A 27,636-nucleotide genomic window follows, 5' to 3' on the forward strand; every position below is an offset into this window, starting at 1 on the left:
ATCGGATCAGCCGTGATCGTATTAAATGGCGGAGCAGGCTCGAGGGGCCGTATGGCTTACTCCTGCTCTTATTTCTTACATTCTTATAATCCTGGAGACTTCTATCAGGTCACCCCTCAGTCTTCTATTTTCCAGAGAAAAGAACCCCAGACTGTTCAATCTTTCCTGATTAGTATAACCCCTCAATTCTGGTATATTTCTATTAATACTTTTTTTGCAATTTCGCCAGTGCCTCTATATCCTGTTTATAATAATATGGAGACCAGAACTTTCACAGCACTCCAAGTGTGGTCTAACCAAAGTCCATACAAGTTTAACATAACTTCTCTGCTTTTCAATTCTATCCCTCGAGATTTGGTTTGCATTTTTTTAATGGCCTTATTAACCTGCGTCACTATTTTTGTGTATCCCTCTGCCCCATTGAGACACTTAGGGGGAAAAATTCCATTGCACCCCGTTTGGGGGCGCTAACTTCTGGGAGGTGGGACATTTTGCGGCAGGCGTGGAAGTCCCACCCCGCTCGCTAACTTCGGGTTACTGCCCCGAAAAGAAAGTGGAGCGCAAAATAACACGCTCTATTTCCTTTTTGGGGTGCTAGCGAGGCAGATAAGTAGGGAGCGGGGCAAAGAGCTATGCACTGGGTCACAAAGCGCTGCCGTGTAAGAGGGGCTTTTCCCTTTAATTAAAGGGAAGGGCCCAATCTGCAAACTCTGCAGTATAAAAATGAGCCTCCCTGGACCGCTGGGGAGCAGGGTTGCCGTGCCAACAGCCCGGCACTCGAGCAGAGTGCTGGGCTGACCGATCGCGGCACAGACCTCGCATTCAAAGCGCCAATGAACCGCTCGGCAAAATCATCAGAATTGTTTTTTTAATGGCCGATGCCTCTCCTTTAACTATCGCCATGTGAGCTGCCTACCCCCCCCCCCGGAACTCCATGTTTGAATCCCTTCAATCTGGTTTCAGCCCCACCACAGTACCGAAACGGCTCTCATCAAAGTCACAAAGGATATCCTTTGTGGACTGTGACAAAGGTAAGCGATCCCTCCTCGTCCTTCTTGACCTGTCCGCAGCCTTTGACACAGTTGACCACTCCATTCTCCTCCAACGCCTCTCCACCATCGTCCAGCTGGGTGGGCTGCACTCGCCCGGTTCCATTCTTATCTATCCAATTGTAGCCAGAAAATCTCCTGCAATGGCTTCTCTTCCCACTCGCGCATCGTTACCTCTGGTGTTCCCCCAAGGATCTATCCTTGGCCCCCTCCTATTTCTCAAATACATGCTGCCCCTTGGCGACATCATCCAAAAACAAGATGACAGTTTCCACATGTACACTGACAACACCCAGCTCTACCTCACCACCACTTCTCTCGACCCCTCCCATGGTCGCTAAATTGTCAGACTGCTTGGCTGACATCCAGTACTGGCTGAGCAGAAATTTTCTCCAATTAAATATTGGGACAACTGAAGCCATTGTCTTAGGTCCCTACCACAAACTGCGTTCCCTGGCCACCGACTCCATCCCTTTCCCTGGCATCAGTCTGAGGCTGAACCAGACTGTTCGCAACCTAGGTGTCATATTTGACCCTGAAATGAGCTTCCGGTCACACATCCGTGGCATCACTAAAACCGCCTATTTCCACCTCCATAACATTGCCCGTCTCCATCCCTGCCTCAGCTCATCTGCTGCTGAAACCCTCATTCGTGCCTTTGTTACTTCTAGACTCGACTAGTCCAACGCACTCCTGGCTGGCCATCCACATTCTACCCTATGTAAACTTGAGGTCATCCAAAACTCGGCAGCCTGTGTCCTAACTCACACCATGTCCTGCTCACCCATCACTCCTGAGCTTGCTGACCTACATTGGTTCCCGGTTAAGCAACGTCTGAATTTCAAAATTCTCCTTTCTCTGTAATCTCCTTCAGCCTCAAAACCCCCTCCCCCCGCCCCCCTGAGATATCTGTGCTCTTCAAATTTTGCCCTCTTGAGCATCCCTGATTATAACTGCTCAACCATTGGTGGCCGTGTCTTCAGCTGTCTGGACATTAAGCTCCCTCCCTAAACTGCTCCGCCTCTCTACTTCTCTTTCCGCCTTTAAGACACTCTTTAAAACCTACCTCTTTGACCAAGCTTTTGGTCATTGCTGTAATTTCTTATGTGGCTCGGTGTCAAATTTATTTGTTTCGCCTTGGGATGTTTTACTATAAAGGCGCTATAGAAATACAAGTTGCTGATGTACACCACATCCCACCTTTTGCCAGTCTGAGTAACTATCTTTAACCCAACTCTCTGTTTTCTAGTCAGCCTGTTATCCATTCTGGTGCTTGTCCCCTGAGGTCACATGTTTTGACCTTAGTCATAAGTCTACTATGCAGTACCTAATCGAAGACCTTTTGAAAATCCAAATACATTGGCCGCGATTTTCTCCAGGTAGGCGGATTGGGGGCGGGGGTAAATTTGAATCTCATTCTCGCCCGCAGCCAGCCCGCTTGAGAGGCTGGCTGCCTGCAGGCGGGTAGGCCTCACTATGCATCGCTGGTCCGGTGCCCTGGATTGGGGGGGGGGGGGGGGTTTCGGATCGGCGGTCTGGGGGTCAGCGATTGGAGAGAGGGTGGGGTTCGGAGGATCGGGGCCTCGTGGGGGCGGGGCGAGTATGGTCGGGTCACTGGATCAAGGAGGTAAGTTTAAAGCTACGCACAAGAACATAAGAAATAGGAGCAGGAGTAGGCCATTCGGCCCTTTGAACCTGTTCACCATTCAGTAAGAGCATGGCTGATCTTCTACCTCAACTCCACTTTCCTGCATTATACCGGTATCTTGTGAATATACTCACGATTGAGCATCCACAGCCCTCTGGAGTAGAGAATTCCAAACATTCACCACCCTGAGTGAAGAAATTTCTCCTCATCTCAGATCTGAATGGCCGGTCCCTTATTCTGAGACTGTGACCCCTGGTTCTGGACTCCCCAGCCAGGAGAAACATCTTCTCTGCATCTACCCTGTCAAGCCCTGTAAGAATTTTGTATGCTTCAATGCGATCACACCATATTCTTCGAAACGTTAGAGAATATAAACCTAGTCTACTCAATCTCTACTCAAAGGACAATCTCCTCATTCCACGAATCAGTCTGGTGAACCTTCGTTGCACTCTCTCTATAGCAAGTATATCCTTCCTTGGGTAAGGAGACCAAAACTGTACACAATACTCCAGGTGTAGTCTCACCAGGGCCCTAATATAATTGCAGTAAGACATCTTTACTCATACTCAAATCCTTTTGTAATAAAGGCCAACATACCATTTTCTTTCCTCCTCCTCCTCATCATCATAGGCAGTCCCTTGGAATCGAGGAAGACTTGCTTCCACTCTTAACATGAGTCCTTAGATGGCTGTACAGTCCAATACGAGAACCACAGTCTCTGTCACAGATGGGGCAAATAGTCGTTGAGGGAAGGGGTGGATGGGACTGGTTTGCTGCACATTCATTCCGCTGCCTGCGCTTGATTTCTGCACTCTCGGCGACGAGACTCGGTGCTCAACGCCCTCCCGGGTGCGCTTTCTCCACTTAGGGCGGTCTTTGGCCAGGGTCTCCCAGATGTCAGTGGGGATGTTGCACTTTTATCAAGGAGGCTTTGAGGGTGTCCTTGTAACGTTTCCGCTGCCTACCTTTGGCTTGTTTGCCGTGAAGGAGTTCAGATTAAAGCGCTTGCTTTGGGAGTCTCTTGTCTGGCATGCGAACTATGTGGCCTGCCCAACGGAGCTGATCAAGTGTAGTCAGTGCTTTGATGCTGGGGATGTTGGCCTGGTCGAGGACGCTAATGTTGGTGCATCTGTCCTCCCAGGGGATTTGTAGGATCTTGCGGAGACATCGTTGGTGGTATTTCTCCAGCGACTTGAGGTGTGTACTGTACATGGTCCATGTTTCTGAGCCATACAGGGGTCGGGAATTACTACAGCCCTGTCTATTGTTCCCTGGACTTGTTCTATCTCTCTTTTAATTAGCTTTTACGTATGTAATAGTGCCTCTGCTATCTCTTCTCTAACATATTTTAATATGCACAGATGCAATCCATCCGGACAGGGGTTTTATCTTCTCTAAATTTGATTAATTTATCAATTATCTCTCCACTTTCGATGTTAAATGTCTTTTTATGTTGTTTGATCTCTTCTAATGTCATGTCACCATGTTAGTCTCCCTAGATTATGTGCTCAAGGTTCTGCAGTGAGCATGAACTCCCAAGCTTTTGACTCAGAGGTAAGAATGCTACCAGTGAGCTAAGGCTGACATCCAAAAACAAGGTTGTACATTGAGTAACTAACTCAATTGAAGACTGCTTGTCAAATGTAGTTTCTCTCTTCCCTCACTGCCACCAAAATAATAGCGCTGATTTTAATCACCCTGCACTCGACAAGAATGGGGCTTTTGGGGAGTAAATTATCGGCAGTGTGGTGCTCACCAGACCAACACTGCACATGCACCCTGCGCCATTTTAATAGGCACATTTTGGCCAGCGTGTGAGGTCCTCACCCCAGGCATGTGAGGGCATCATTGAATTCAAAAGCCAGAGTCTGATGATGTAATTCAGAACCGACCACTTTTTAAACCCGCAATAGCGGGGTTGGTGCCTGCTGCTGGTCATGCCAGTGAATCCCAGCACCAAGGATCAGCAGGCTCAGAACTGGTCAGAGATTTTTTATTTTTCAAAGATTTCTTTGGGGGAGCTACAAGGAGCTTGAATTCTCCTCTGAGTTCCATGGGTCCCCGACTGAGTCTTCCTGCCTTGCTCATCTGACTCCTGCCCGCCAGTTTGGCATCACCGATGCCGGGTTTTCATGGGAGTCAGAACTGGTCTATTTCAATTAGGACTGGAAGTTAAACTGGACCAGGCTTCACCTTGGTGATTCAGGTTGACGCTCGACCCATCACCCTTTTTTGAGGATGTAACGAGCATGATGGATAGAGGTGTACTGATGGATGTGGTGTATTTAGATTTCCAAAAGGCATTTGATAAGGTGCCACACAAAAGGTTACTGCAGAAGATAAAGGTACGCGGAGTCAGAGGAAATGTATTAGCATGGATAGAGAATTGGCTGGCTAACAGAAAGCAGAGAGTCGGGATAAATGGGTCCTTTTCGGTTTGGAAATCGGTGGTTAGTGGTGTGACACAGGGATTGGTGCTGGGACCACAACTGTTTACAATATACATAGATGACCTGGAAGAGTGGACGGAGTGTAGTGTAACAAAATTTGCAGATGACACAAAGATTAGTGGGAAAGCGGGTTGTGTAGAGGACACAGAGAGCTGCAAAGAGATTTGGATAGGTTTAGCGAATGGGCTAAGGTTTGGCAGATGGAATACAATGTCGGAAAATGTGAGGTCATCCATCTTGGGGAAAAAAAAACAGTAAAAGGGAATATTATTTGAATGGGGAGAAATTACAACATGCTGCGGTACAGAGGGACCTGGGGGTCATGAAACTCTTTTGAGCTTCATGACCCCCAGGTCCCTCTGTACCGCAGCATGTTGTAAATCCCAAAAAGCTAGTTTGCAGGTGCAGCAGGTAATCAGGAAGGCGAATGGAATGTTGGCCTTCATTGCGAGAGGGATGGAGTACAAAAGCAGGGAGGTCCTGCTGCAACTGTACAGGGTATTGGTGAGGCCGCACCTGGAGTACTGCGTGCAGTTTTGGTCACCTTACTTAAGGAAGGATATACTAGCTTTGGAGGGGGTACAGAGACGATTCACTAGGCTGATTCCGGAGATGACCTTATGATGATAGATTGAGTAGACTGGGTCTTTACTCGTTGGAGTTCAGAAGGATGAGGGATGATCTTATAGAAACATTTAAAATAATGAAAGGGATAGACAAGATAGAGGCAGAGAGGTTGTTTCCACTGGTAAGGGAAATTAGAACTTGGGGGCACAGCCTCAAAATATGGGGGAGCCAATTTAAAACCGAGTTGAGAAGGAATTTCTTCTCCCAGAGGGTTGTGAATCTGTGGAATTCTCTGCCCAAGGAAGCAGTTGAGGCTAGCTCATTGAATGTATTCAAATCACAGATAGATTTTTAACCAATAAGGGAATTAAGGGTTATGGGGAGCGGGCGGGTAAGTGGAGCTGAGTCCACGGCCAGATCAGCCATGATCTTGTTGAATGGCAGAGCAGGCTCGAGGGGTTAGATGGCCTACTCCTGTTCCTAATTCTTATGTTCTTATGTTCTCACACTTGCTGCTTGCCTCAAGTTAAAATTGCGATTGATGAGTTGAAGAGGTTTAAAGGAATTTTCCTTGAAAGACTTGCAGACATCATATTTATGAGCCTTCCCACGTGTATCTTGTAACTATTAAGGCTGAAAATTAAAGCTAAAGTTGCTGTGGGAGACCAAGAGGAATAGAAAATACATATACGTATTTGTTGACCACAAGAACAAGTTGATGCTGAATTAGTTAAATAAATTAGCCAGGTCTATCATTGGCTTTTCTGGGGACTGAGCAAGGAGAATAAAGCAAAAAAGTAATTCTAATCATGAAACATTCCAGTGTATAAAAAACTGCCTTCTTAAAAAACACGATTTCCTAATACCTATTCTACCTCTATGTATAGCTATGAAAATTAATCCAAGCAATTATTCAGCATCAGTTGTTAATCATAAAAGGAAATGATAATGCAAATGTTCAGGGGCCAATTTTTCTGCCCATTCCTCCCCCTGTTGGGTAGCAACAATGTACTTCAAGTATATTGCCCCTTCCCAGGCCCAGGAGCGATGTAATTTCCTATCCTGGGTTATTAATATGGCCCGGGAGCATCCCAAGTGCATGCTCGCCTACCAACTGGCCTTTGCACCTGATAAATGGGTGCACATTTAAGATATATTGGATCTCTTGAAATTGGGATCTCTGACTACTGATACAGAGCAGCTGCCAGAAAGCCCTGATTGTAAGAGAAAAATCATCGGCTTGTCTTCAGCCTGTCCGTAGGACTCCCACAGCAAGCCATAGCTCCCCACCCAGGGGAGGTTGCTTAAATCCTGTGATTATATAGGGGCAGAGACGCAGTGAAACAGGTGTCTGTGCATTATCCCCCTGGCCTTTGCACCTGGGAAAATGGGGATCCCTCGTACCAAAGACCAAGAAAATTGGCCCCTAACTTTCTATAAAAGATATTTGTATCTTCCAAGTGCTGGTGGATCTGTTGAAATTTTACTTTTAATTGTAGCAATGAGGATTTAATAAAACTCCAGCATGTAATCTATACGTTTATTATATACATGTAGTACTTTCCTGGTCCACTGTGCATTTTACATAATACTTGATGGACAATATCCTTTGCAATTAAGTTGAAAAATTCAACTGTAATGCAGAAAAGGGAAATTTTAGCTCTTGCTCCTCAAGTACTTGTTGGGGTTTTCCCAGTTTAAAATTAAGTGCCAGATGGGACATGTCTGGAATTTCAACAGGGTACATACATACTTGTAGGCTATCCCTCCACATAAGCCATATCCTATACTTCAACAACACCCATCCCACTGCTGGAATAAAAATAATTAACTTGCATATAAATCGCATACCCAATTTAAATAGATTTTTTTCCCCATTTAACTACATCCTAAGTGTGAGTTAATGTAATGTTTTGTTGAATAATGTAGTGAAATAAAAGTCCATATTACTGCAGTATGAATTGTCGTACATGATCATTGTAGTGTGTGTGTGTGATAGAACACTTACTGATCTACTTCACAAATGGACTTCATAAAATGGTATCATAAAACCAGTCCCTGCCCCTACACTTGCTTAAAAATCTATTACATCTTTAACTTTTTCCAGTTCTGAAGAAGGGTCATCGACTTGAAATTCTGTTTCTCTTGTCACAGATGCTGCTTGACCTGAATATTTCCAGCATTTGCAGTATTTTGCTTATATACACCATAAAACCAGTGCATGAATCAAACCCATGAAACTGGGAATGTGGTTTATGCACTACAGCAAGTGATCGTTTGCCATTGCGTAAATGTAGCTCGTGCAAGTTTTCACTGGTGAGACAATATGAAGTAGAATTCTTGCTCGATACATAGAGTATGAATTATTCCTTCCTGTTCTACTGTGCATTTTCTCCTGCTTACCATCATCAATGGAAGATAACTTCAGCCACCACACCTTGCACATTAGAAACCTTTCTCTAAATCTCTCCATCTTGCTATATCTGCCCTCCTCCAAAAGCCTCTTTAAAAATTTACCTTTCAACCATCTCTCCTAACTCCTCTCCTACCACCAATTCATTGATCACCACATACATAAAGCACCATGATATGTTTTGATACATAAAAGGTACCATATAAATGTAAGCTGGTGATCCCTTCTGAATGACTCAATACTCTTGTCTATATTTTATCCTGCATGTATTATGTGATGACATTTTGTAATCAAGTTCTTTAAATAATGTTCACTGCCTAGGATTTGCACCACCTCCTACAGTTTGAGGCAAGCATGCCAAATGTAACCGGACGAGTTCCTGGCTGAGGCCGATACCACTGTGTTCAAAAATTCGGTGAGATATTAGCTGATGTGCCTCATGGTCACTGTAGTCTCCTGGAACTCACTTTGATCATCTTTGGGAATTGGAAAGGAATTTCCCCAAATTATTTTTCTTTGAACTGGATTAGGGTTTTTTTTCCTGTTCTTTTTGCTTTCCAGCAGATTATATGCTGATGTGTAGGAGCACTAGGGGTCATAATGCTTAATTGCAACATGACTATGAAACAGGCTAAATGGAACAGCTGTCCTTCTCCTGTGTCATTTTCATATGGTTCATATGAGGCAAACTTGTTTTAGAATTTTCAATGTCAGGATACCATCTGACATATTTATCTATCAATGTGGCCATCCCAGGATGCAACTTTCTCTTTTACCAACCTGGAGTTAAAGTGAATTTCTTCAGGCACTTCTTTAGGATCAGTTTCAACCTTATCATTATCTTCATAGTGATTTTGGTCATCAGGAATCAGAAATCTCGCCAACTGGATTTCCGTATCACTCAGGCCACCATGAGAAATGCGGGCATAGCCCAACCTAAAACAAAAGGTAAATATTTGTAGTGTCTTGACAACAACAACTTGTATTTAACGTAGTAAGGTGCTTCACAGGAGTGTTGGGAGACAAAACATTTGACACCGAGTCACAGAAGGAGAAATTAGAACAGATGATCAAAAGTCTAGTCAGAGGTAGGTTTTAAGGAGCGTCTTAAAGGAGGAAAGAGTGTTAGAGCGGCGGGGTGAGGTTTAGGCAGGGAATTCCAGAGCTTGGGGCCTAGGCAACAAAAGGCACGGCCACCAATGGTTGAGCAATTATAATCAGGGATGCTTGAGAGCAGAATTAGAGGGGCACAGATATCTCGGGAGTGGGGGGGTGGGAGGGGCAAGGTGGTAGGGATGAAGGAGATTACAGAGATAGGGAGGGGCAAGACCATGGAGGCATTTGAAAACAAGGATGAGAATTTTGAAATAGAGGTGTTGTTTAACCGGGAGCCAATGTAGGTCAGTGAACACAGGGGTGTTTGGTGAGCAGGACTTGGTGTGAGTATTGGATAATATGTGTACATAGTTAAGTTGAAATAAAAAGCGTAGTGGAGAATTTTTCTTAAAAAGGAACGTCATCCCCAGTTGTGGTGCTTTAACTTTCTTCACTTGAATAATAGAAGGGTTGCTGTAGCTGAACTTCAGTTAGGATGGGAAAAAAAATCTCCCAGCTCCTTGTTAAAGTATAAACTTGGATATCAAAATGAATAATTATGATTATTCTGCTTAGGCGGTCCCTCGAGCTTGGTCTTGGTCCAGTGGCAAGGGTTAAGCAAGACGACTGGAGAATTATGGATCCTTCATTAATAGAAAGCCCAATTAAATCACTTTAAAAAAAAAATAAAAAAAAATCCATGTAGCCTTTTACAATTTAAAAAAAAAGTTCAAAAAATTAAGAATTTTACTGTATCTGATAGTATATAGAGAAATAATTTATGCTCCTCTTGATAATAGAATATGCAGTATTGACATATTTTGAAGGTTAACCAATGGAAATCTAGTCATTAACATGATGCATGCACATCCTGGGATCCAAACTTTCGGTGCCAAATTCTGGAAGGAAGATGGCTTGAGGCAAGTTCTTTATCCACTTAAGAGTTTGAGAGAGAGTTTTAAGTTCTGCCTCACACTTGCCACACCTGACTCTGGTGCAAAAAGGAATATGAAGGTAGTATTCAAAGAGACACTGGCAAAATGTAATAGGCTCACAAATGTAATCAGCAACATTTTAATTACTGGCCACCCAAGCATCATCTTGAAGTACACCACTGATAAACATCCAAGCAACTCAATTAAGCAAGACAGGAATAAAAACGCTTATCAAGGTGGATATCCATTAAGTGCTTTTATACTGTGCAATGATTTAGCTCTGAACCAAAAATAAATCCAAATGTATAAAGTGAAGAGCCTTGATAATGACTAAAACTATGTAATTAATGATGTGGAAACTAAATAGTCCAGGATACTTAACTTTTAGAAGAGATAGGCGAAATGGAAAAAGGAGGGATAGCCCTGATGATAAAGATATAGAGAGAAAGGATCTTGGCTCTGAAAATCAAGTTGTTGAATCAGTTTGGGTAGAGCTAAGAAACAGCAAGGGGCAGAAAACATTTGTGGGAGTGGTTCATAAGCCGCCCAAACAGCAGTTGTAATGTAGGGCAGAGTATAAATCAGGAAATTAGAAACGCATGTAATAAGGGTAATACAGTAATCATGGGGGACTTTAATCTACATATAGACTGGGCAAACCAAATTTGCAGTAATAGTGTAGAGGACAAATTCATGGAATGTATACAAAATAGATTTCTAGATCCGTATGTTGAAGAACCAACGAGGGAATAGGCTATTTTAGATCTAGTATTGTGCAACGAGGAAAGAATAATTAATACGCTTGTAGTAAAGGAGTCTTTAGGGAAGAGTGACCCAAATATGATAGACTTTTATACTGAGTTTGAAAATGATTTAGTTGAATCCGAAACTAGGGTCTTAAATCTAAACAAAGCAAACTACGTAGGTATGAGGGGCGAGTTGGCTAAGGTAGTTTGGGAAACTACATTAAAAGGTATGATGGTAGGCAAGCAATGGAAAGCATTTAAAGAATTAATACATAATTTACAACAAATACACATTCCTTTAACAAGGATAATCTCTTGTTGGCCGGCGCAGATACGATGGTAAGTACTGCAGGGAGCCAAATACAGCCTGGGTGATCTCCTGGACTAGTTTCGATTGCCTGGATGGGTCAGAGAGGAATTTTCCCAGATTTTCTTTCCCCAATTGGCCTGGGTTTTTAATCTTTTTTTTGTCTCTCCCAGGAGATCACATGGCTTCGGTTGGAGTGGAGTGTAGAATGTTGTGGTGCAAGGGTTATTGCAGTTGTGTGAGGCGGACTGGTTGGGCCGGATGCTCACTCTTTACCTTTCCGTATTGTTCATAGGTTTATATGTAACCTTCAGGTCTGCTGACCGAGGGCCGTGTGGCTCTTTATCAGCCAGTGCGGGCACGATGGGCCGAAATGGCCTCCTGTGCTGTAGATTTCTGTGTTTCTTTAAGGCACAAAAAATCCACAGGAAAAGTGGTCCAACTGTGGCTAACAAGGGAAGTTAAAAATAGTATTAGATCAAAGGAAGAGGCTTATAATGCCAAAAATAGTAAGCCGGAGGATTGGGAGGATTTTATAATTCAGCAAAGGATGACCAAGAAATTGATGATAAAGAAAGGAAAAATAGAATATGAAAGTAAATTAGCGAGAGACATAAAAACAGACTGTAGAAGCTTCTATAGGTATGTAAAAAGGAAAAGATTAGCGAAAGTAAATGTGGGTCCCTTACAGGCTGAGACAAGAGAAATTATAATGGAGAATAAGTAAGTGGCAGAGAAATTAAATAAATACTAGTGTCCATCTTCACGGAAGAAGATGCAAAGAACTTGTCAGAAATAGAAGAGAACCAAGGGTTTAGCGAGAATTAGTAAAAAAAAATGGTACTGGATAAATGAAGGGACTATTTGTCCTGTACCTTTTTTGACAGACAGATGTTTGTCCAGCCCCCCCTGCCCGTACTGCACTTTCTTGATCGACAGGCGACAAGCCCCACCCCCCACCCCCCCCCCCCCCCGGCCGAATCATTCCATGTGCATGATGCTGAGAAGCAGGACCTGAGACTGCGACTCTCTTTCCTCCCACTGCCGGCCTGGGCCTGATGACGACGGGCCTGCGCCCGATGGCATGAGAGAGGCTCGGGGGGGAGGGGTGTAGGAGAGAGGCTGGGGGGAGAGAGAGAAATGAGGTCCTGATCCGGAAGTGGGACTCTGCAATCAGTCCGACCATGTTGTTGTTCCACGGGTTCTTCAACCGAGCTGTTGCTCCTCTGCGAGCCTGCTTCTCCACTGAGCCGATCGGGCTTCCCGCTGAGCCGGGGGGGAATGGCGACGGTGGCTGGGCGAGTTTGGGGTGGGGGGGAGGGGAGGAAAGAGATAGCTTGGCATGGGAGGGGGGCGGGGGGAGAGAAAGAGAGTTTGGGGTGGGGGGGTGGGGAGAAAAAGAGCGAGCCTGGGGGAAGAGAAAGAGAGCGCGCTGGGGGGGGGGGGAAGGAGGAAGAGAGCGGGGGCGCGGAATAAAGAGAGAGCGAGAGAGTGCTTTGGGGGGGGAGGGTAGAGAGAGAGCTTTGTGGGGGAGGGTAGAGAGAGAGAGAGCTTTAGGGGGGTAGAAAGAGAGCTTGGGGGGGGGGGGGGAAGAGAGGGAGAGAGGCTGGGGGGGGAGGAGAAGGGGGTTGGAGAGTGAGAGAGGCTGGGGGGGGGGAAGTGAGAGATGCTGGGGGGGGAAGAGCGAGAGAGGCTGGGGGGGGGGGAAGAGTGAGAGAGGCTGGGGGGGGGGAAGAAGAGTGAGAGGCTGGGGGTGGGATGAGTGAGAGGCTGGGAGGGGGGCGGTGGGAGAGTGAGAGGCTGAGAGGGGGGGGGAAGAGAGGCTGGGAGGGGGGGGGAAGAGTGAGAGAGGCTGGGGGGGAGGGGGGGGGAAGTGAGAGAGGCTGGGGGGGAGGTGGGAAGAGTGAGAGGCTGGGAGGTGGGGGGAAGAGTCAGAGAGGGTGGGGGGGGGGGGAAGAGTCAGAGAGGGTGGGGGGGGGAAGAGTGAGAGTGGCTGGGGGGAGGGGGAAGAGTGAGTGGCGGGGGGGGGGAAGTGTGAGTGGCTGGGGGGGGGGAAGAGAGAGAGAGAGGCTGGGGTGGGGAAAGAGAGAGAGAGGCTGGGGTGGGGAAAGAGAGAGAGAGGCTGGGGTGGGGAAAGAGAGAGAGAGGCTGGGGGGTGGGGAAAGAGAGAGAGAGGCTGGGGGGGTGGGAAGAGTGAGAGGCTGGGGGAGGGTGGGAAGAGTGAGAGAGGCTGGGGGAGGGGCGGGGGGGAGAGTGAGAGAGGCTGGGGAGGGGGGGCGAGAGTGAGAGAGGCTGGGGAGGGGGGGCGAGAGTGAGAGAGGCTGGGGGAGGGGGGGCGAGAGTGAGAGAGGCTGGGGGAGGGGGGGGAAGAGTGAGGCTGGGGGAGGGGGGGGAAGAGTGAGAGAGGCTGGGGGAGGGGGGGGAAGAGTGAGAGGCTGGGGAAGGGGGGGGAAGAGTGAGAGAGACTGGGGGCGGGCAGGGGGGGGGGAAGAGTGAGAGAGGCTGGGGGCGGGGAGGGGGGGGAAGAGGAGGGGGGGGGAAAGAGTGAGAGAGGCTGGGGGGGGGAAAGAGTGAGAGCGGCTGGGGGGGGGGGAAGAGTGAGAGAGGCTGGGGGGGGGAAAGAGTGAGAGAGGCTGGGGGGGGGGAAGAGTGAGAGAGGCTGGGGTGGGGAAAGAGTGAGAGAGGCTGGGGGGGGGGGAAGAGTGAGAGAGGCTGGAGGGGGGAAGAAGAGAGAGGCTGGGGGGGGAATAGTGAGAGAGGCTGGGAGGTGGGGGGGAAGAGTGAGAGAGGCTAGGTGGGGAAGAGAGAGAGGCTGGGGGGGAAGAGAGAGAGGCTGGGAGGGGGGGGGGAAGAGTGAGAGATGCTGGGAGGGGGGGGAAGATTGAGAGGCGCTGGGGGGGGAAAAGAGAGAGAGGCTGGGGGGAAGGGGGGGAAAGAGAGAGAGGCTGGGGGGAGAGGGGGGGAAAGAGAGAGAGGCTGGAGGGAGGGGGGGGGGAAGAGTGAGAGGCTGGAGGGAGGGGGGGGGAAGAGTGAGAGGCTGGAGGGAGGGGGGGGAAGAGTGAGAGGCTGGGGGGAGGGGGGGAAGAGGGAGAGGCTGGGGGGAGGGGGGGGGAGATTGAGAGAGGCTGGGGGGGGGGGGAGGAGGTGGGGGGAAGAGTGAGAGAGGCTGGGAGGTGGGGGGGGGGGAAGAGTGAGAGAGGCTAGGGGGGGAAGAGAGAGAGGCTGGGGGGGAAGAGAGAGAGGCTGAGGGGGAAGAGGGAGGAAAAAGTGAGGCTGGGGGGGGAAGAGTGAGAGAGGCTGGGAGGGGGGGGAAGAGTGAGAGATGCTGGGAGGGGGGGGAAGATTGAGAGGCGCTGGGGGGGGAAAAGAGTGAGAGAGGCTGGGGGGAAGAGTGAGAGAGGCTGGGGGGAGGGGGGAAGAGTGAGAGAGGCTGGGGGGAGGGGGGGGGGAAGAGTGAGAGGCTGGGGGGAGGGGGGGGGGAAGAGTGAGAGGCTGGGGGGAGGGGGGGGGGAAGAGTGAGAGGCTGGGGGGAGGGGGGGGGGAAGAGTGAGAGGCTGGGGGGAGGGGGGGGGGAAGAGTGAGAGAGGCTGGGGGGAGGGGGGGAAGAGTGAGAGAGGCTGGGGAGGAGGGGGGGAGAGTGAGAGAGGCTGGGGGGGGGGGAAGAGTGAGAGGCTGGGTGGGGGGGAAGCTGGAGGGGGGGGGGGAAGAGTGAGAGAGGCTGGAGGGGGGAAGAAGAGAGAGGCTGGGGGGGGAATAGTGAGAGAGGCTGGGAGGTGGTGGGGAAGAGTGAGAGAGGCTAGGTGGGGAAGAGAGAGAGGCTGGTGGGGAAGAGAGAGAGGCTGGGGGGGAAGAGAGAGAGGCTGGGGGGGAAGAGAGAGAGGCTGGGAGGGGGGGGGGGGAAGAGTGAGAGATGCTGGGAGGGGGGGGGGGAAGATTGAGAGGCGCTGGGGGGGGAAAAGGGAGAGAGGCTGGGGGGAAGAGTGAGAGAGGCTGGGGGGAAGGGGGGGAAAGAGTGAGAGAGGCTGGGGGGAGGGGGGGGAAGAGTGAGAGAGGCTGGGGGGAGGGGGGGGAAGAGTGAGAGAGGCTGGGGGAAGGGGGGGGAAGAGTGAGGGAGGGGGGGGGAAGAGAGAGAGGCTGGGGGGAGGGGGGGGGGGGAAAGAGTGAGAGGCTGGATGGAGGGGGGGGGGAAGAGTGAGAGGCTGGAGGGAGGGGGGGGGGAAGAGTGAGAGGCTGGGGGGAGGGGGGGGGGAAGAGTGAGAGAGGCTGGGGTGGGATGAGTGAGAGGCTGGGAGGGGTGGGGGGAAATAGTGAGAGAGGCTGGGGAGGGGGGGGGAAGAGTGAGAGAGGCTTGGGGGGGGGAGGAGGTAGGGGGGAAGAGTGAGAGAGGCTGGGAGGTGGGGGGGGAAGAGTGAGAGAGGCTAGGGGGGGAAGAGAGAGAGGCTGAGGGGGAAGAGGGAGGAAAAAGTGAGGCTGGGGGGGGGAAGAGTGAGAGAGGCTGGGAGGGGGGGGAAGAGTGAGAGATGCTGGGAGGGGGGGGAAGATTGAGAGGCGCTGGGGGGGGAAAAGAGTGAGAGAGGCTGGGGGGAGGGGGAGGGGGGGAAGAGTGAGAGAGGCTGGGGGGAGGGGGGGGGAAGAGTGAGAGGCTGGGGGGAGGGGGGGGAAGAGTGAGAGGCTGGGGGGAGGGGGGGGAAGAGTGAGAGGCTGGGGGGAGGGGGGGGGGAAGAGTGAGTGGCTGGGGGGAGGGGGGGGAAGAGTGAGAGAGGCTGGGGGGAGGGGGGGAAGAGTGAGAGAGGCTGGGGAGGAGGGGGGGAGAGTGAGAGAGGCTGGGGGGGGGGGAAGAGTGAGAGGCTGGGGGGGGGGGAAGAGTGAGAGGCTGGGTGGCGGGGAAGAGTGAGAGGCTGGGGGGAGGGGGGGGGAAGAGTGAGAGAGGCTGGGGGGGGGGGGAGAGTGAGAGAGGCTGAGGGGGGGGTGAAGAGTGAGAGAGGCTGAGGGGGGGGTGAAGAGTGAGAGAGGCTGGGGTGGGATGAGTGAGAGAGGCTGGGAGGGGTGGGGGGAAATAGTGAGAGAGGCTGGGGAGGGGGGGGGGGAAGAGTGAGAGGCTAGGGGGGAAGAGAGAGAGGCTGGGGGGGGAGGAGGTGGGGGGGGAAGAGTGAGAGAGGCTGGGAGGTGGGGGGGGAAGAGTGAGAGGCTAGGGGGGAAGAGAGAGAGGCTGGGGGGGAAGAGAGAGAGACTGGGGGGGAAGAGGGGGGGAAAAGTGAGGCTGGGGGGGGGGAAAGAGTGAGAGAGGCTGGGGGGGGGGGAAGAGTGAGAGATGCTGGGAGGGGGGGGAAGATTGAGAGGCGCTGGGGGGGGAAAAGAGTGAGAGAGGCTGGGGGGAAGAGTGAGAGAGGCTGGGGGGAGGGGGGGGGGAAGAGTGAGAGAGGCTGGGGGGAGGGGGGGGAAGAGTGAGAGAGGCTGGGGGGGAGGAGAGAGAGAGGCTGGAGGGGGGGGGGAAGAGAGAGAGGCTGGGGGGAGGGGGGGGGAAGAGAGAGAGGCTGGGGGGAGGGGGGGGGAAAGAGTGAGAGGCTGGGGAGAGGGGGGGGGAAAGAGTGAGAGAGGCTGGGGGGAGGGGGGGGAGAGTGGGGGAAGAGTGAGAGAGGCTGGGGGGGGGAAGAGTGAGAGGCTGGGGGGGGGAAGCTGGAGGGGGGGGGAAGAGTGAGGGAGGCTGGGAGGGGGGGGGAAAGAGTGAGAGAGGCTGGGGGGGAGGGGGGGGAAGAGTGAGAGGCTGGGGGGGGGGGAAGAGTGAGAGGCTGGGGGGGGGGGTGTGGGAAGAGTGAGAGGGGGAGGCGGGGTGGGAAGAGTGAGAGGCTGGGGGGGGGGGGAGAGTGAGAGAGGCTGGGGGGAGAGTGAGAGAGGCTGGGGGGGGGGGGGAAGAGTGAGAGGCTGGAGGGGGGGAAAGAGTGAGAGAGGCTGGGGGGAGGGGGGGGAGAGTGAGAGAGGCTGGGGGGAGGGGGAAGAGTGAGAGGCTGGAGGGGGGGGTGGAAGAGTGGGAGGCTGGGAGGGGGGGGAAGAGTGAGAGAGCCTGGGGGTGGAAGAGTGAGAGAGGCTGGGGGGGGGGGTGGGGGGTGAAGAGTGAGAGGCTGGCGGGGGGGGGGGGGGGAAGAGTGAGTGGCTGGGGGGGGGGGAGAGTGAGAGAGGCTGAGGGGGGGGTGAAGAGTGAGAGAGGCTGAGGGGGGGGTGAAGAGTGAGTGAGGCTGGGGGGGGTGAAGAGTGAGAGAGGCTGGGGTGGGATGAGTGAGAGAGGCTGGGAGGGGTGGGGGGAAATAGTGAGAGAGGCTGGGGAGGGGGGGGGGAAGAGTGAGAGAGGCTGGGGGGGGGGGAGGAGGTCGGGGGGAAGAGTGAGAGAGGCTGGGAGGTGGGGGGGGAAGAGTGAGAGAGGCTAGGGGGGGGAAGAGAGAGAGGCTGGGGGGGAAGAGAGAGAGGCTGAGGGGGAAGAGGGAGGAAAAAGTGAAGCTGGGGGGGGAAGAGTGAGAGAGGCTGGGAGGGGGGGGAAGAGTGAGAGATGCTGGGAGGGGGGGGAAGATTGAGAGGCGCTGGGGGGGGGGAAAAGAGTGAGAGGCTGGGGGGAAGAGTGAGAGAGGCTAGGGGGAGGGGGGAAGAGGGGGGGAGGGCGGGGGGGAAGAGTGAGAGGCTGGAGGGAGGGGGGGGGGAAGAGTGAGAGGCTGGAGGGAGGGGGGGGGAAGAGTGAGAGGCTGGGGGGAGGGGGGGGGAAGAGTGAGAGAGGCTGGGGGGAGGGGGGGGAAGAGTGAGAGAGGCTGGGGGGGAGGAGAGAGAGAGGCTGGAGGGGGGGGGGAAGAGAGAGAGGCTGGGGGGAGGGGGGGGAAGAGAGAGAGGCTGGGGGGAGGGGGGGGGAAAGAGTGAGAGGCTGGGGAGAGGGGGGGGGAAAGAGTGAGAGAGGCTGGGGGGAGGGGGGGGAGAGTGGGGGAAGAGTGAGAGAGGCTGGGGGGGGGAAGAGTGAGAGGCTGGGGGGGGGAAGCTGGAGGGGGGGGGAAGAGTGAGGGAGGCTGGGAGGGGGGGGGAAAGAGTGAGAGAGGCTGGGGGGGAGGGGGGGGGAAGAGTGAGAGGCTGGGGGGGGGGGAAGAGTGAGAGGCTGGGGGGGGGGGTGTGGGAAGAGTGAGAGGGGGAGGCGGGGTGGGAAGAGTGAGAGGCTGGGGGGGGGGGGGAGAGTGAGAGAGGCTGGGGGGAGAGTGAGAGAGGCTGGGGGGGGGGGGGAAGAGTGAGAGGCTGGAGGGGGGGAAAGAGTGAGAGAGGCTGGGGGGAGGGGGGGGAGAGTGAGAGAGGCTGGGGGGAGGGGGAAGAGTGAGAGGCTGGAGGGGGGGGTGGAAGAGTGGGAGGCTGGGAGGGGGGGGAAGAGTGAGAGAGCCTGGGGGTGGAAGAGTGAGAGAGGCTGGGAGGTGGGGGGGAAGAGTGAGAGAGGCTAGGTGGGGAAGAGTGAGAGAGGCTAGGTGGGGAAGAGAGAGAGGCTGGGGGGGAAGAGAGAGAGAGGCTGGGAGGGGGGGGGGGAAGAGTGAGAGATGCTGGGAGGGGGGGGGGGAAGATTGAGAGGCGCTGGGGGGGGAAAAGAGAGAGAGGCTGGGGGGAAGAGTGAGAGAGGCTGGGGGGAAGGGGGGGGAAGAGTGAGAGAGGCTGGGGGGAGGGGGGGGAAGAGTGAGAGAGGCTGGGGGAAGGGGGGGAAGAGTGAGAGAGGCTGGGGGGAGGGGGGGGGGAAGAGTGAGAGAGGCTGGGGGGAGGGGGGGGAAAGAGAGAGAGGCTGGGGGGAGGGGGGGGAAAGAGTGAGAGGCTGGAGGGAGGGGGGGGGGGAAGAGTGAGAGGCTGGAGGGAGGGGGGGGGAAGAGTGAGAGGCTGGGGGGAGGGGGGGAAGAGTGAGAGGCTGGGGGGAGGGGGGGGAAGAGTGAGAGGCTGGGGGGAGGGGGGGGGGAGAGTGAGAGAGGCTGGGGGGAGGGGGGGAAGAGTGAGAGAGGCTGGGGAGGAGGGGGGGGGAGAGTGAGAGAGGCTGGGGGGGGAAGAGTGAGAGGCTGGGTGGGGGGGAAGCTGGAGGGGGGGGGGAAGAGTGAGAGGCTGGGGGGAGGGGGGAGGGAAGAGTGAGAGAGGCTGGGGGGGGGGAGAGTGAGAGAGGCTGAGGGGGGGGGTGAAGAGTGAGAGAGGCTGAGGGGGGGGTGAAGAGTGAGAGAGGCTGGGGGGGGGGAAGAGTGAGAGAGGCTGGGGGGAGGGGGGGGAAGAGTGAGAGGCTGGGGGGAGGGGGGGGAAGAGTGAGAGGCTGGGGGGAGGGGGGGGGGGAAGAGTGAGAGGCTGGGGGGAGGGGGGGGAAGAGTGAGAGGCTGGGGGGAGGGGGGGGGGGGAAGAGTGAGAGGCTGGGGGGAGGGGGGGGAAGAGTGAGAGAGGCTGGGGGGAGGGGGGGGAAGAGTGAGAGAGGCTGGGGAGGAGGGGGGGGAAGAGTGAGAGAGGCTGAGGGGGGGGTGAAGAGAGAGAGGCTGGGGTGGGATGAGTGAGAGAGGCTGGGAGGGGTGGGGGGAAATAGTGAGAGAGGCTGGGGAGGGGGGGGGGGGGAAGAGTGAGAGAGGCTGGGGGGGGGGAGGAGGTGGGGGGGGGGAAGAGTGAGAGAGGCTGGGGGGGGGGAAGAGTGAGAGAGGCTGGGAGGTGGGGGGGGGAAGAGTGAGAGGCTAGGGGGGGAAGAGAGAGGCTGGGGGGGAAGAGAGAGAGACTGGGGGGGAAGAGGGGGGAAAAAGTGAGGCTGGGGGGGGAAGAGTGAGAGATGCTGGGGGGAAGAGTGAGAGAGGCTGGGGGGAGGGGGGGGGGAGTGAGAGGCTGGGGGGAGGGGGGAAAGAGTGAGAGGCTGGGGGGAGGGGGGGGGAAGAGTGAGAGGCTGGGGGGAGGGGGGGGGAAGAGTGAGAGGCTGGGGGGAGGGGGGGGAAGAGTGAGAGAGGCTGGGGGGAGGGGGGGAAGAGTGAGAGAGGCTGGGGGGAGGGGGGGAAGAGTGAGAGAGGCTGGGGAGGAGGGGGGGGGAGAGTGAGAGAGGCTGGGGGGGGGGAAGAGTGAGAGGCTGGGTGGGCGGGAAGCTGGAGGGGGGGGGGAAGAGTGAGAGGCTGGGGGGAGGGGGGAGGGAAGAGTGAGAGAGGCTGGGGGGGGGGGAGAGTGAGAGGCTGAGGGGGGGGTGAAGAGTGAGAGAGGCTGAGGGGGGGGTGAAGAGTGAGAGAGGCTGGGGGGGGGGGAAGAGTGAGAGAGGCTGGGGTGGGATGAGTGAGAGAGGCTGGGAGGGGTGGGGGGAAATAGTGAGAGAGGCTGGGGAGGGGGGGGGGGGAAGAGTGAGAGAGGCTGGGGGGGGGAGGAGGTGGGGGGGGAAGAGTGAGAGAGGCTGGGAGGTGGGGGGGGGGGAAGAGTGAGAGAGGCTAGGGGGGGAAGAGAGAGAGGCTGAGGGGGAAGAGGGAGGAAAAAGTGAGGCTGGGGGGGGAAGAGTGAGAGAGGCTGGGAGGGGGGGGGAAGAGTGAGAGATGCTGGGAGGGGGGGGGAAGATTGAGAGGCGCTGGGGGGGGAAAGAGTGAGAGAGGCTGGGGGGAAGAGTGAGAGAGGCTGGGGGGAGGGGGAGGGGGGGAAGAGTGAGAGAGGCTGGGGGGAGGGGGGGGGAAGAGTGAGAGGCTGGGGGGAGGGGGGGGGAAGAGTGAGAGGCTGGGGGGAGGGGGGGGAAGAGTGAGAGGCTGGGGGGAGGGGGGGGGAAGAGTGAGAGGCTGGGGGGAGGGGGGGGGGAAGAGTGAGAGAGGCTGGGGGGAGGGGGGGGAAGAGTGAGAGAGGCTGGGGAGGAGGGGGGGGAAGAGTGAGAGAGGCTGAGGGGGGGGTGAAGAGAGAGAGGCTGGGGTGGGATGAGTGAGAGAGGCTGGGAGGGGTGGGGGGAAATAGTGAGAGAGGCTGGGGAGGGGGGGGGGAAGAGTGAGAGAGGCTGGGGGGGGGGAGGAGGTGGGGGGGGGAAGAGAGAGAGGCTGGGAGGTGGGGGGGGGGGAAGAGTGAGAGGCTAGGGGGGGGAAGAGAGAGGCTGGGGGGGAAGAGGGGGGAAAAAGTGAGGCTGGGGGGGGGAAGAGTGAGAGATGCTGGGGGGAAGAGTGAGAGAGGCTGGGGGGAGGGGGGGGGAGAGTGAGAGGCTGGGGGGAGGGGGGGAAGAGTGAGAGGCTGGGGGGAGGGGGGGGAAGAGTGAGAGGCTGGGGGGAGGGGGGGGAAGAGTGAGAGAGGCTGGGGGGAGGGGGGGGAAGAGTGAGAGAGGCTGGGGAGGAGGGGGGGGAGAGTGAGAGAGGCTGGAGGGGGGGGGGAAGAGTGAGAGAGGCTGGGGTGGGGAAAGAGTGAGAGAGGCTGGGGGGGGGGGAAGAGTGAGAGAGGCTGGGGTGGGGAAAGAGTGAGAGAGGCTGGGGGGGGGGGAAGAGTGAGAGAGGCTGGAGGGGGGAAGAAGAGAGAGGCTGGGGGGGGAATAGTGAGAGAGGCTGGGAGGTGGGGGGGAAGAGTGAGAGAGGCTAGGTGGGGAAGAGAGAGAGGCTGGGGGGGAAGAGAGAGAGGCTGGGAGGGGGGGGGGAAGAGTGAGAGATGCTGGGAGGGGGGGGGAAGATTGAGAGGCGCTGGGGGGGGAAAAGAGAGAGAGGCTGGGGGGAAGGGGGGGGAAAGAGAGAGAGGCTGGGGGGAGAGGGGGGGAAAGAGAGAGAGGCTGGAGGGAGGGGGGGGGGAAGAGTGAGAGGCTGGAGGGAGGGGGGGGGAAGAGTGAGAGGCTGGAGGGAGGGGGGGGGAAGAGTGAGAGGCTGGGGGGAGGGGGGGAAGAGGGAGAGGCTGGGGGGAGGGGGGGGGAGATTGAGAGAGGCTGGGGGGGGGGGGAGGAGGTGGGGGGAAGAGTGAGAGAGGCTGGGAGGTGGGGGGGGGGAAGAGTGAGAGAGGCTAGGGGGGGAAGAGAGAGAGGCTGGGGGGGAAGAGAGAGAGGCTGAGGGGGAAGAGGGAGGAAAAAGTGAGGCTGGGGGGGGAAGAGTGAGAGAGGCTGGGAGGGGGGGGAAGAGTGAGAGATGCTGGGAGGGGGGGGAAGATTGAGAGGCGCTGGGGGGGGAAAAGAGTGAGAGAGGCTGGGGGGAAGAGTGAGAGAGGCTGGGGGGAGGGGGGAAGAGTGAGAGAGGCTGGGGGGAGGGGGGGGGGAAGAGTGAGAGGCTGGGGGGAGGGGGGGGGGAAGAGTGAGAGGCTGGGGGGAGGGGGGGGGGAAGAGTGAGAGGCTGGGGGGAGGGGGGGGGGAAGAGTGAGAGGCTGGGGGGAGGGGGGGGGGAAGAGTGAGAGAGGCTGGGGGGAGGGGGGGAAGAGTGAGAGAGGCTGGGGAGGAGGGGGGGAGAGTGAGAGAGGCTGGGGGGGGGGGAAGAGTGAGAGGCTGGGTGGGGGGGAAGCTGGAGGGGGGGGGGAAGAGTGAGAGAGGCTGGAGGGGGGAAGAAGAGAGAGGCTGGGGGGGGAATAGTGAGAGAGGCTGGGAGGTGGTGGGGAAGAGTGAGAGAGGCTAGGTGGGGAAGAGAGAGAGGCTGGTGGGGAAGAGAGAGAGGCTGGGGGGGAAGAGAGAGAGGCTGGGGGGGAAGAGAGAGAGGCTGGGAGGGGGGGGGGGGAAGAGTGAGAGATGCTGGGAGGGGGGGGGGGGAAGATTGAGAGGCGCTGGGGGGGGAAAAGGGAGAGAGGCTGGGGGGAAGAGTGAGAGAGGCTGGGGGGAAGGGGGGGAAAGAGTGAGAGAGGCTGGGGGGAGGGGGGGGAAGAGTGAGAGAGGCTGGGGGGAGGGGGGGGAAGAGTGAGAGAGGCTGGGGGAAGGGGGGGGAAGAGTGAGGGAGGGGGGGGGAAGAGAGAGAGGCTGGGGGGAGGGGGGGGGGGAAAGAGTGAGAGGCTGGATGGAGGGGGGGGGGAAGAGTGAGAGGCTGGAGGGAGGGGGGGGGGAAGAGTGAGAGGCTGGGGGGAGGGGGGGGGGAAGAGTGAGAGAGGCTGGGGTGGGATGAGTGAGAGGCTGGGAGGGGTGGGGGGAAATAGTGAGAGAGGCTGGGGAGGGGGGGGGAAGAGTGAGAGAGGCTTGGGGGGGGGAGGAGGTAGGGGGGAAGAGTGAGAGAGGCTGGGAGGTGGGGGGGGAAGAGTGAGAGAGGCTAGGGGGGGAAGAGAGAGAGGCTGAGGGGGAAGAGGGAGGAAAAAGTGAGGCTGGGGGGGGGAAGAGTGAGAGAGGCTGGGAGGGGGGGGAAGAGTGAGAGATGCTGGGAGGGGGGGGAAGATTGAGAGGCGCTGGGGGGGGAAAAGAGTGAGAGAGGCTGGGGGGAGGGGGAGGGGGGGAAGAGTGAGAGAGGCTGGGGGGAGGGGGGGGGAAGAGTGAGAGGCTGGGGGGAGGGGGGGGAAGAGTGAGAGGCTGGGGGGAGGGGGGGGAAGAGTGAGAGGCTGGGGGGAGGGGGGGGGGAAGAGTGAGTGGCTGGGGGGAGGGGGGGGAAGAGTGAGAGAGGCTGGGGGGAGGGGGGGAAGAGTGAGAGAGGCTGGGGAGGAGGGGGGGAGAGTGAGAGAGGCTGGGGGGGGGGGAAGAGTGAGAGGCTGGGGGGGGGGGAAGAGTGAGAGGCTGGGTGGCGGGGAAGAGTGAGAGGCTGGGGGGAGGGGGGGGAAGAGTGAGAGAGGCTGGGGGGGGGGGGAGAGTGAGAGAGGCTGAGGGGGGGGTGAAGAGTGAGAGAGGCTGAGGGGGGGGTGAAGAGTGAGAGAGGCTGGGGTGGGATGAGTGAGAGAGGCTGGGAGGGGTGGGGGGAAATAGTGAGAGAGGCTGGGGAGGGGGGGGGGGAAGAGTGAGAGGCTAGGGGGGAAGAGAGAGAGGCTGGGGGGGGAGGAGGTGGGGGGGGAAGAGTGAGAGAGGCTGGGAGGTGGGGGGGGAAGAGTGAGAGGCTAGGGGGGAAGAGAGAGAGGCTGGGGGGGAAGAGAGAGAGACTGGGGGGGAAGAGGGGGGGAAAAGTGAGGCTGGGGGGGGGAAAGAGTGAGAGAGGCTGGGGGGGGGGAAGAGTGAGAGATGCTGGGAGGGGGGGGAAGATTGAGAGGCGCTGGGGGGGGAAAAGAGTGAGAGAGGCTGGGGGGAAGAGTGAGAGAGGCTGGGGGGAGGGGGGGGGGAAAGAGTGAGAGAGGCTGGGGGGAGGGGGGGGAAGAGTGAGAGAGGCTGGGGGGGAGGAGAGAGAGAGGCTGGAGGGGGGGGGGAAGAGAGAGAGGCTGGGGGGAGGGGGGGGAAGAGAGAGAGGCTGGGGGGAGGGGGGGGGAAAGAGTGAGAGGCTGGGGAGAGGGGGGGGGAAAGAGTGAGAGAGGCTGGGGGGAGGGGGGGAGAGTGGGGGAAGAGTGAGAGAGGCTGGGGGGGGGAAGAGTGAGAGGCTGGGGGGGGAAGCTGGAGGGGGGGGGAAGAGTGAGGGAGGCTGGGAGGGGGGGGAAAGAGTGAGAGAGGCTGGGGGGGAGGGGGGGGGGAAGAGTGAGAGGCTGGGGGGGGGGAAGAGTGAGAGGCTGGGGGGGGGGTGTGGGAAGAGTGAGAGGGGGAGGCGGGGTGGGAAGAGTGAGAGGCTGGGGGGGGGGGGAGAGTGAGAGAGGCTGGGGGAGAGTGAGAGAGGCTGGGGGGGGGGGGGAAGAGTGAGAGGCTGGAGGGGGGAAAGAGTGAGAGAGGCTGGGGGGAGGGGGGGGAGAGTGAGAGAGGCTGGGGGGAGGGGGAAGAGTGAGAGGCTGGAGGGGGGGGTGGAAGAGTGGGAGGCTGGGAGGGGGGGGAAGAGTGAGAGAGCCTGGGGGTGGAAGAGTGAGAGAGGCTGGGGGGGGGGGTGGGGGGTGAAGAGTGAGAGGCTGGCGGGGGGGGGGGGGGGAAGAGTGAGTGGCTGGGGGGGGGGGGAGAGTGAGAGAGGCTGAGGGGGGGGTGAAGAGTGAGAGAGGCTGAGGGGGGGGTGAAGAGTGAGTGAGGCTGGGGGGGGTGAAGAGTGAGAGAGGCTGGGGTGGGATGAGTGAGAGAGGCTGGGAGGGGTGGGGGGAAATAGTGAGAGAGGCTGGGGAGGGGGGGGGAAGAGTGAGAGAGGCTGGGGGGGGGGGAGGAGGTCGGGGGGAAGAGTGAGAGAGGCTGGGAGGTGGGGGGGGAAGAGTGAGAGAGGCTAGGGGGGGGAAGAGAGAGAGGCTGGGGGGGAAGAGAGAGAGGCTGAGGGGGAAGAGGGAGGAAAAAGTGAAGCTGGGGGGGGAAGAGTGAGAGAGGCTGGGAGGGGGGGAAGAGTGAGAGATGCTGGGAGGGGGGGGAAGATTGAGAGGCGCTGGGGGGGGGGAAAAGAGTGAGAGGCTGGGGGAAGAGTGAGAGAGGCTAGGGGGAGGGGGGAAGAGGGGGGGAGGGCGGGGGGGAAGAGTGAGAGGCTGGAGGGAGGGGGGGGGAAGAGTGAGAGGCTGGAGGGAGGGGGGGGGAAGAGTGAGAGGCTGGGGGGAGGGGGGGGGAAGAGTGAGAGAGGCTGGGGGGAGGGGGGGAAGAGTGAGAGAGGCTGGGGGGGAGGAGAGAGAGAGGCTGGAGGGGGGGGGGAAGAGAGAGAGGCTGGGGGGAGGGGGGGGAAGAGAGAGAGGCTGGGGGGAGGGGGGGGGAAAGAGTGAGAGGCTGGGGAGAGGGGGGGGGAAAGAGTGAGAGAGGCTGGGGGGAGGGGGGGGAGAGTGGGGGAAGAGTGAGAGAGGCTGGGGGGGGGAAGAGTGAGAGGCTGGGGGGGGGAAGCTGGAGGGGGGGGGAAGAGTGAGGGAGGCTGGGAGGGGGGGGAAAGAGTGAGAGAGGCTGGGGGGGAGGGGGGGGGAAGAGTGAGAGGCTGGGGGGGGGGAAGAGTGAGAGGCTGGGGGGGGGGGTGTGGGAAGAGTGAGAGGGGGAGGCGGGGTGGGAAGAGTGAGAGGCTGGGGGGGGGGGGGAGAGTGAGAGAGGCTGGGGGGAGAGTGAGAGAGGCTGGGGGGGGGGGGGGGAAGAGTGAGAGGCTGGAGGGGGGGAAAGAGTGAGAGAGGCTGGGGGGAGGGGGGGAGAGTGAGAGAGGCTGGGGGGAGGGGGAAGAGTGAGAGGCTGGAGGGGGGGGTGGAAGAGTGGGAGGCTGGGAGGGGGGGGAAGAGTGAGAGAGCCTGGGGGTGGAAGAGTGAGAGAGTGAGAGAGGCTGGGAGGTGGGGGGGAAGAGTGAGAGAGGCTAGGTGGGGAAGAGTGAGAGAGGCTAGGTGGGGAAGAGAGAGAGGCTGGGGGGGAAGAGAGAGAGAGGCTGGGAGGGGGGGGGGAAGAGTGAGAGATGCTGGGAGGGGGGGGGGGAAGATTGAGAGGCGCTGGGGGGGGAAAAGAGAGAGAGGCTGGGGGAAGAGTGAGAGAGGCTGGGGGGAAGGGGGGGGAAGAGTGAGAGAGGCTGGGGGGAGGGGGGGGAAGAGTGAGAGAGGCTGGGGGAAGGGGGGGAAGAGTGAGAGAGGCTGGGGGGAGGGGGGGGGGAAGAGTGAGAGAGGCTGGGGGGAGGGGGGGGAAAGAGAGAGAGGCTGGGGGGAGGGGGGGGAAAGAGTGAGAGGCTGGAGGGAGGGGGGGGGGAAGAGTGAGAGGCTGGAGGGAGGGGGGGGGAAGAGTGAGAGGCTGGGGGGAGGGGGGGAAGAGTGAGAGGCTGGGGGGAGGGGGGGGAAGAGTGAGAGGCTGGGGGGAGGGGGGGGGAGAGTGAGAGAGGCTGGGGGGAGGGGGGGAAGAGTGAGAGAGGCTGGGGAGGAGGGGGGGGAGAGTGAGAGAGGCTGGGGGGGGAAGAGTGAGAGGCTGGGTGGGGGGGAGGGAGGCTGGAGGGGGGGGGGAAGAGTGAGAGGCTGGGGGGAGGGGGGAGGGAAGAGTGAGAGAGGCTGGGGGGGGGGAGAGTGAGAGAGGCTGAGGGGGGGGTGAAGAGTGAGAGAGGCTGAGGGGGGGGGAAGAGTGAGAGAGGCTGGGGGGGAGGGGGAAGTGAGAGAGGCTGGGGGGAGGGGGGGAAGAGTGAGAGGCTGGGGGGAGGGGGGGGAAGAGTGAGAGGCTGGGGGGAGGGGGGGGGGAAGAGTGAGAGGCTGGGGGGAGGGGGGGGAAGAGTGAGAGGCTGGGGGGAGGGGGGGGAAGAGTGAGAGGCTGGGGGGAGGGGGGGGGGAAGAGTGAGAGGCTGGGGGGGAGGGGGGGAAGAGTGAGAGGCTGGGGGGAGGGGGGGGAAGAGTGAGAGAGGCTGGGGAGGAGGGGGGGGAAGAGTGAGAGAGGCTGAGGGGGGGGTGAAGAGAGAGAGGCTGGGGTGGGATGAGTGAGAGAGGCTGGGAGGGGTGGGGGGAAATAGTGGAGAGAGGCTGGGGAGGGGGGGGGGGGAAGAGTGAGAGAGGCTGGGGGGAGGAGGTGGGGGGGGGGAAGAGTGAGAGAGGCTGGGGGGGGGAAGAGTGAGAGAGGCTG

General features: G+C 57.6%; 1 protein-coding gene across 2 annotated transcripts in view; it reads right to left on the reverse strand.

Moving 5' to 3' along the window:
- LOC139241781 (PGAP2-interacting protein-like) overlaps positions 1–27,636 on the reverse strand; it is a 244,748-nt gene that overhangs the window by 4,591 nt on the left and 212,521 nt on the right. For both annotated transcript variants that reach the window (XM_070870083.1, XM_070870084.1), the window contains one exon: positions 8,908–9,063. In XM_070870083.1, the coding sequence (XP_070726184.1) occupies positions 8,908–9,063 (156 nt within the window). The remainder of the gene's footprint in view (positions 1–8,907; positions 9,064–27,636) is intronic.

This window comes from Pristiophorus japonicus, chromosome 2 (assembly GCF_044704955.1).
Source record: "Pristiophorus japonicus isolate sPriJap1 chromosome 2, sPriJap1.hap1, whole genome shotgun sequence".
In the NCBI taxonomy this organism is placed as follows: Eukaryota; Metazoa; Chordata; class Chondrichthyes; family Pristiophoridae; genus Pristiophorus; species Pristiophorus japonicus.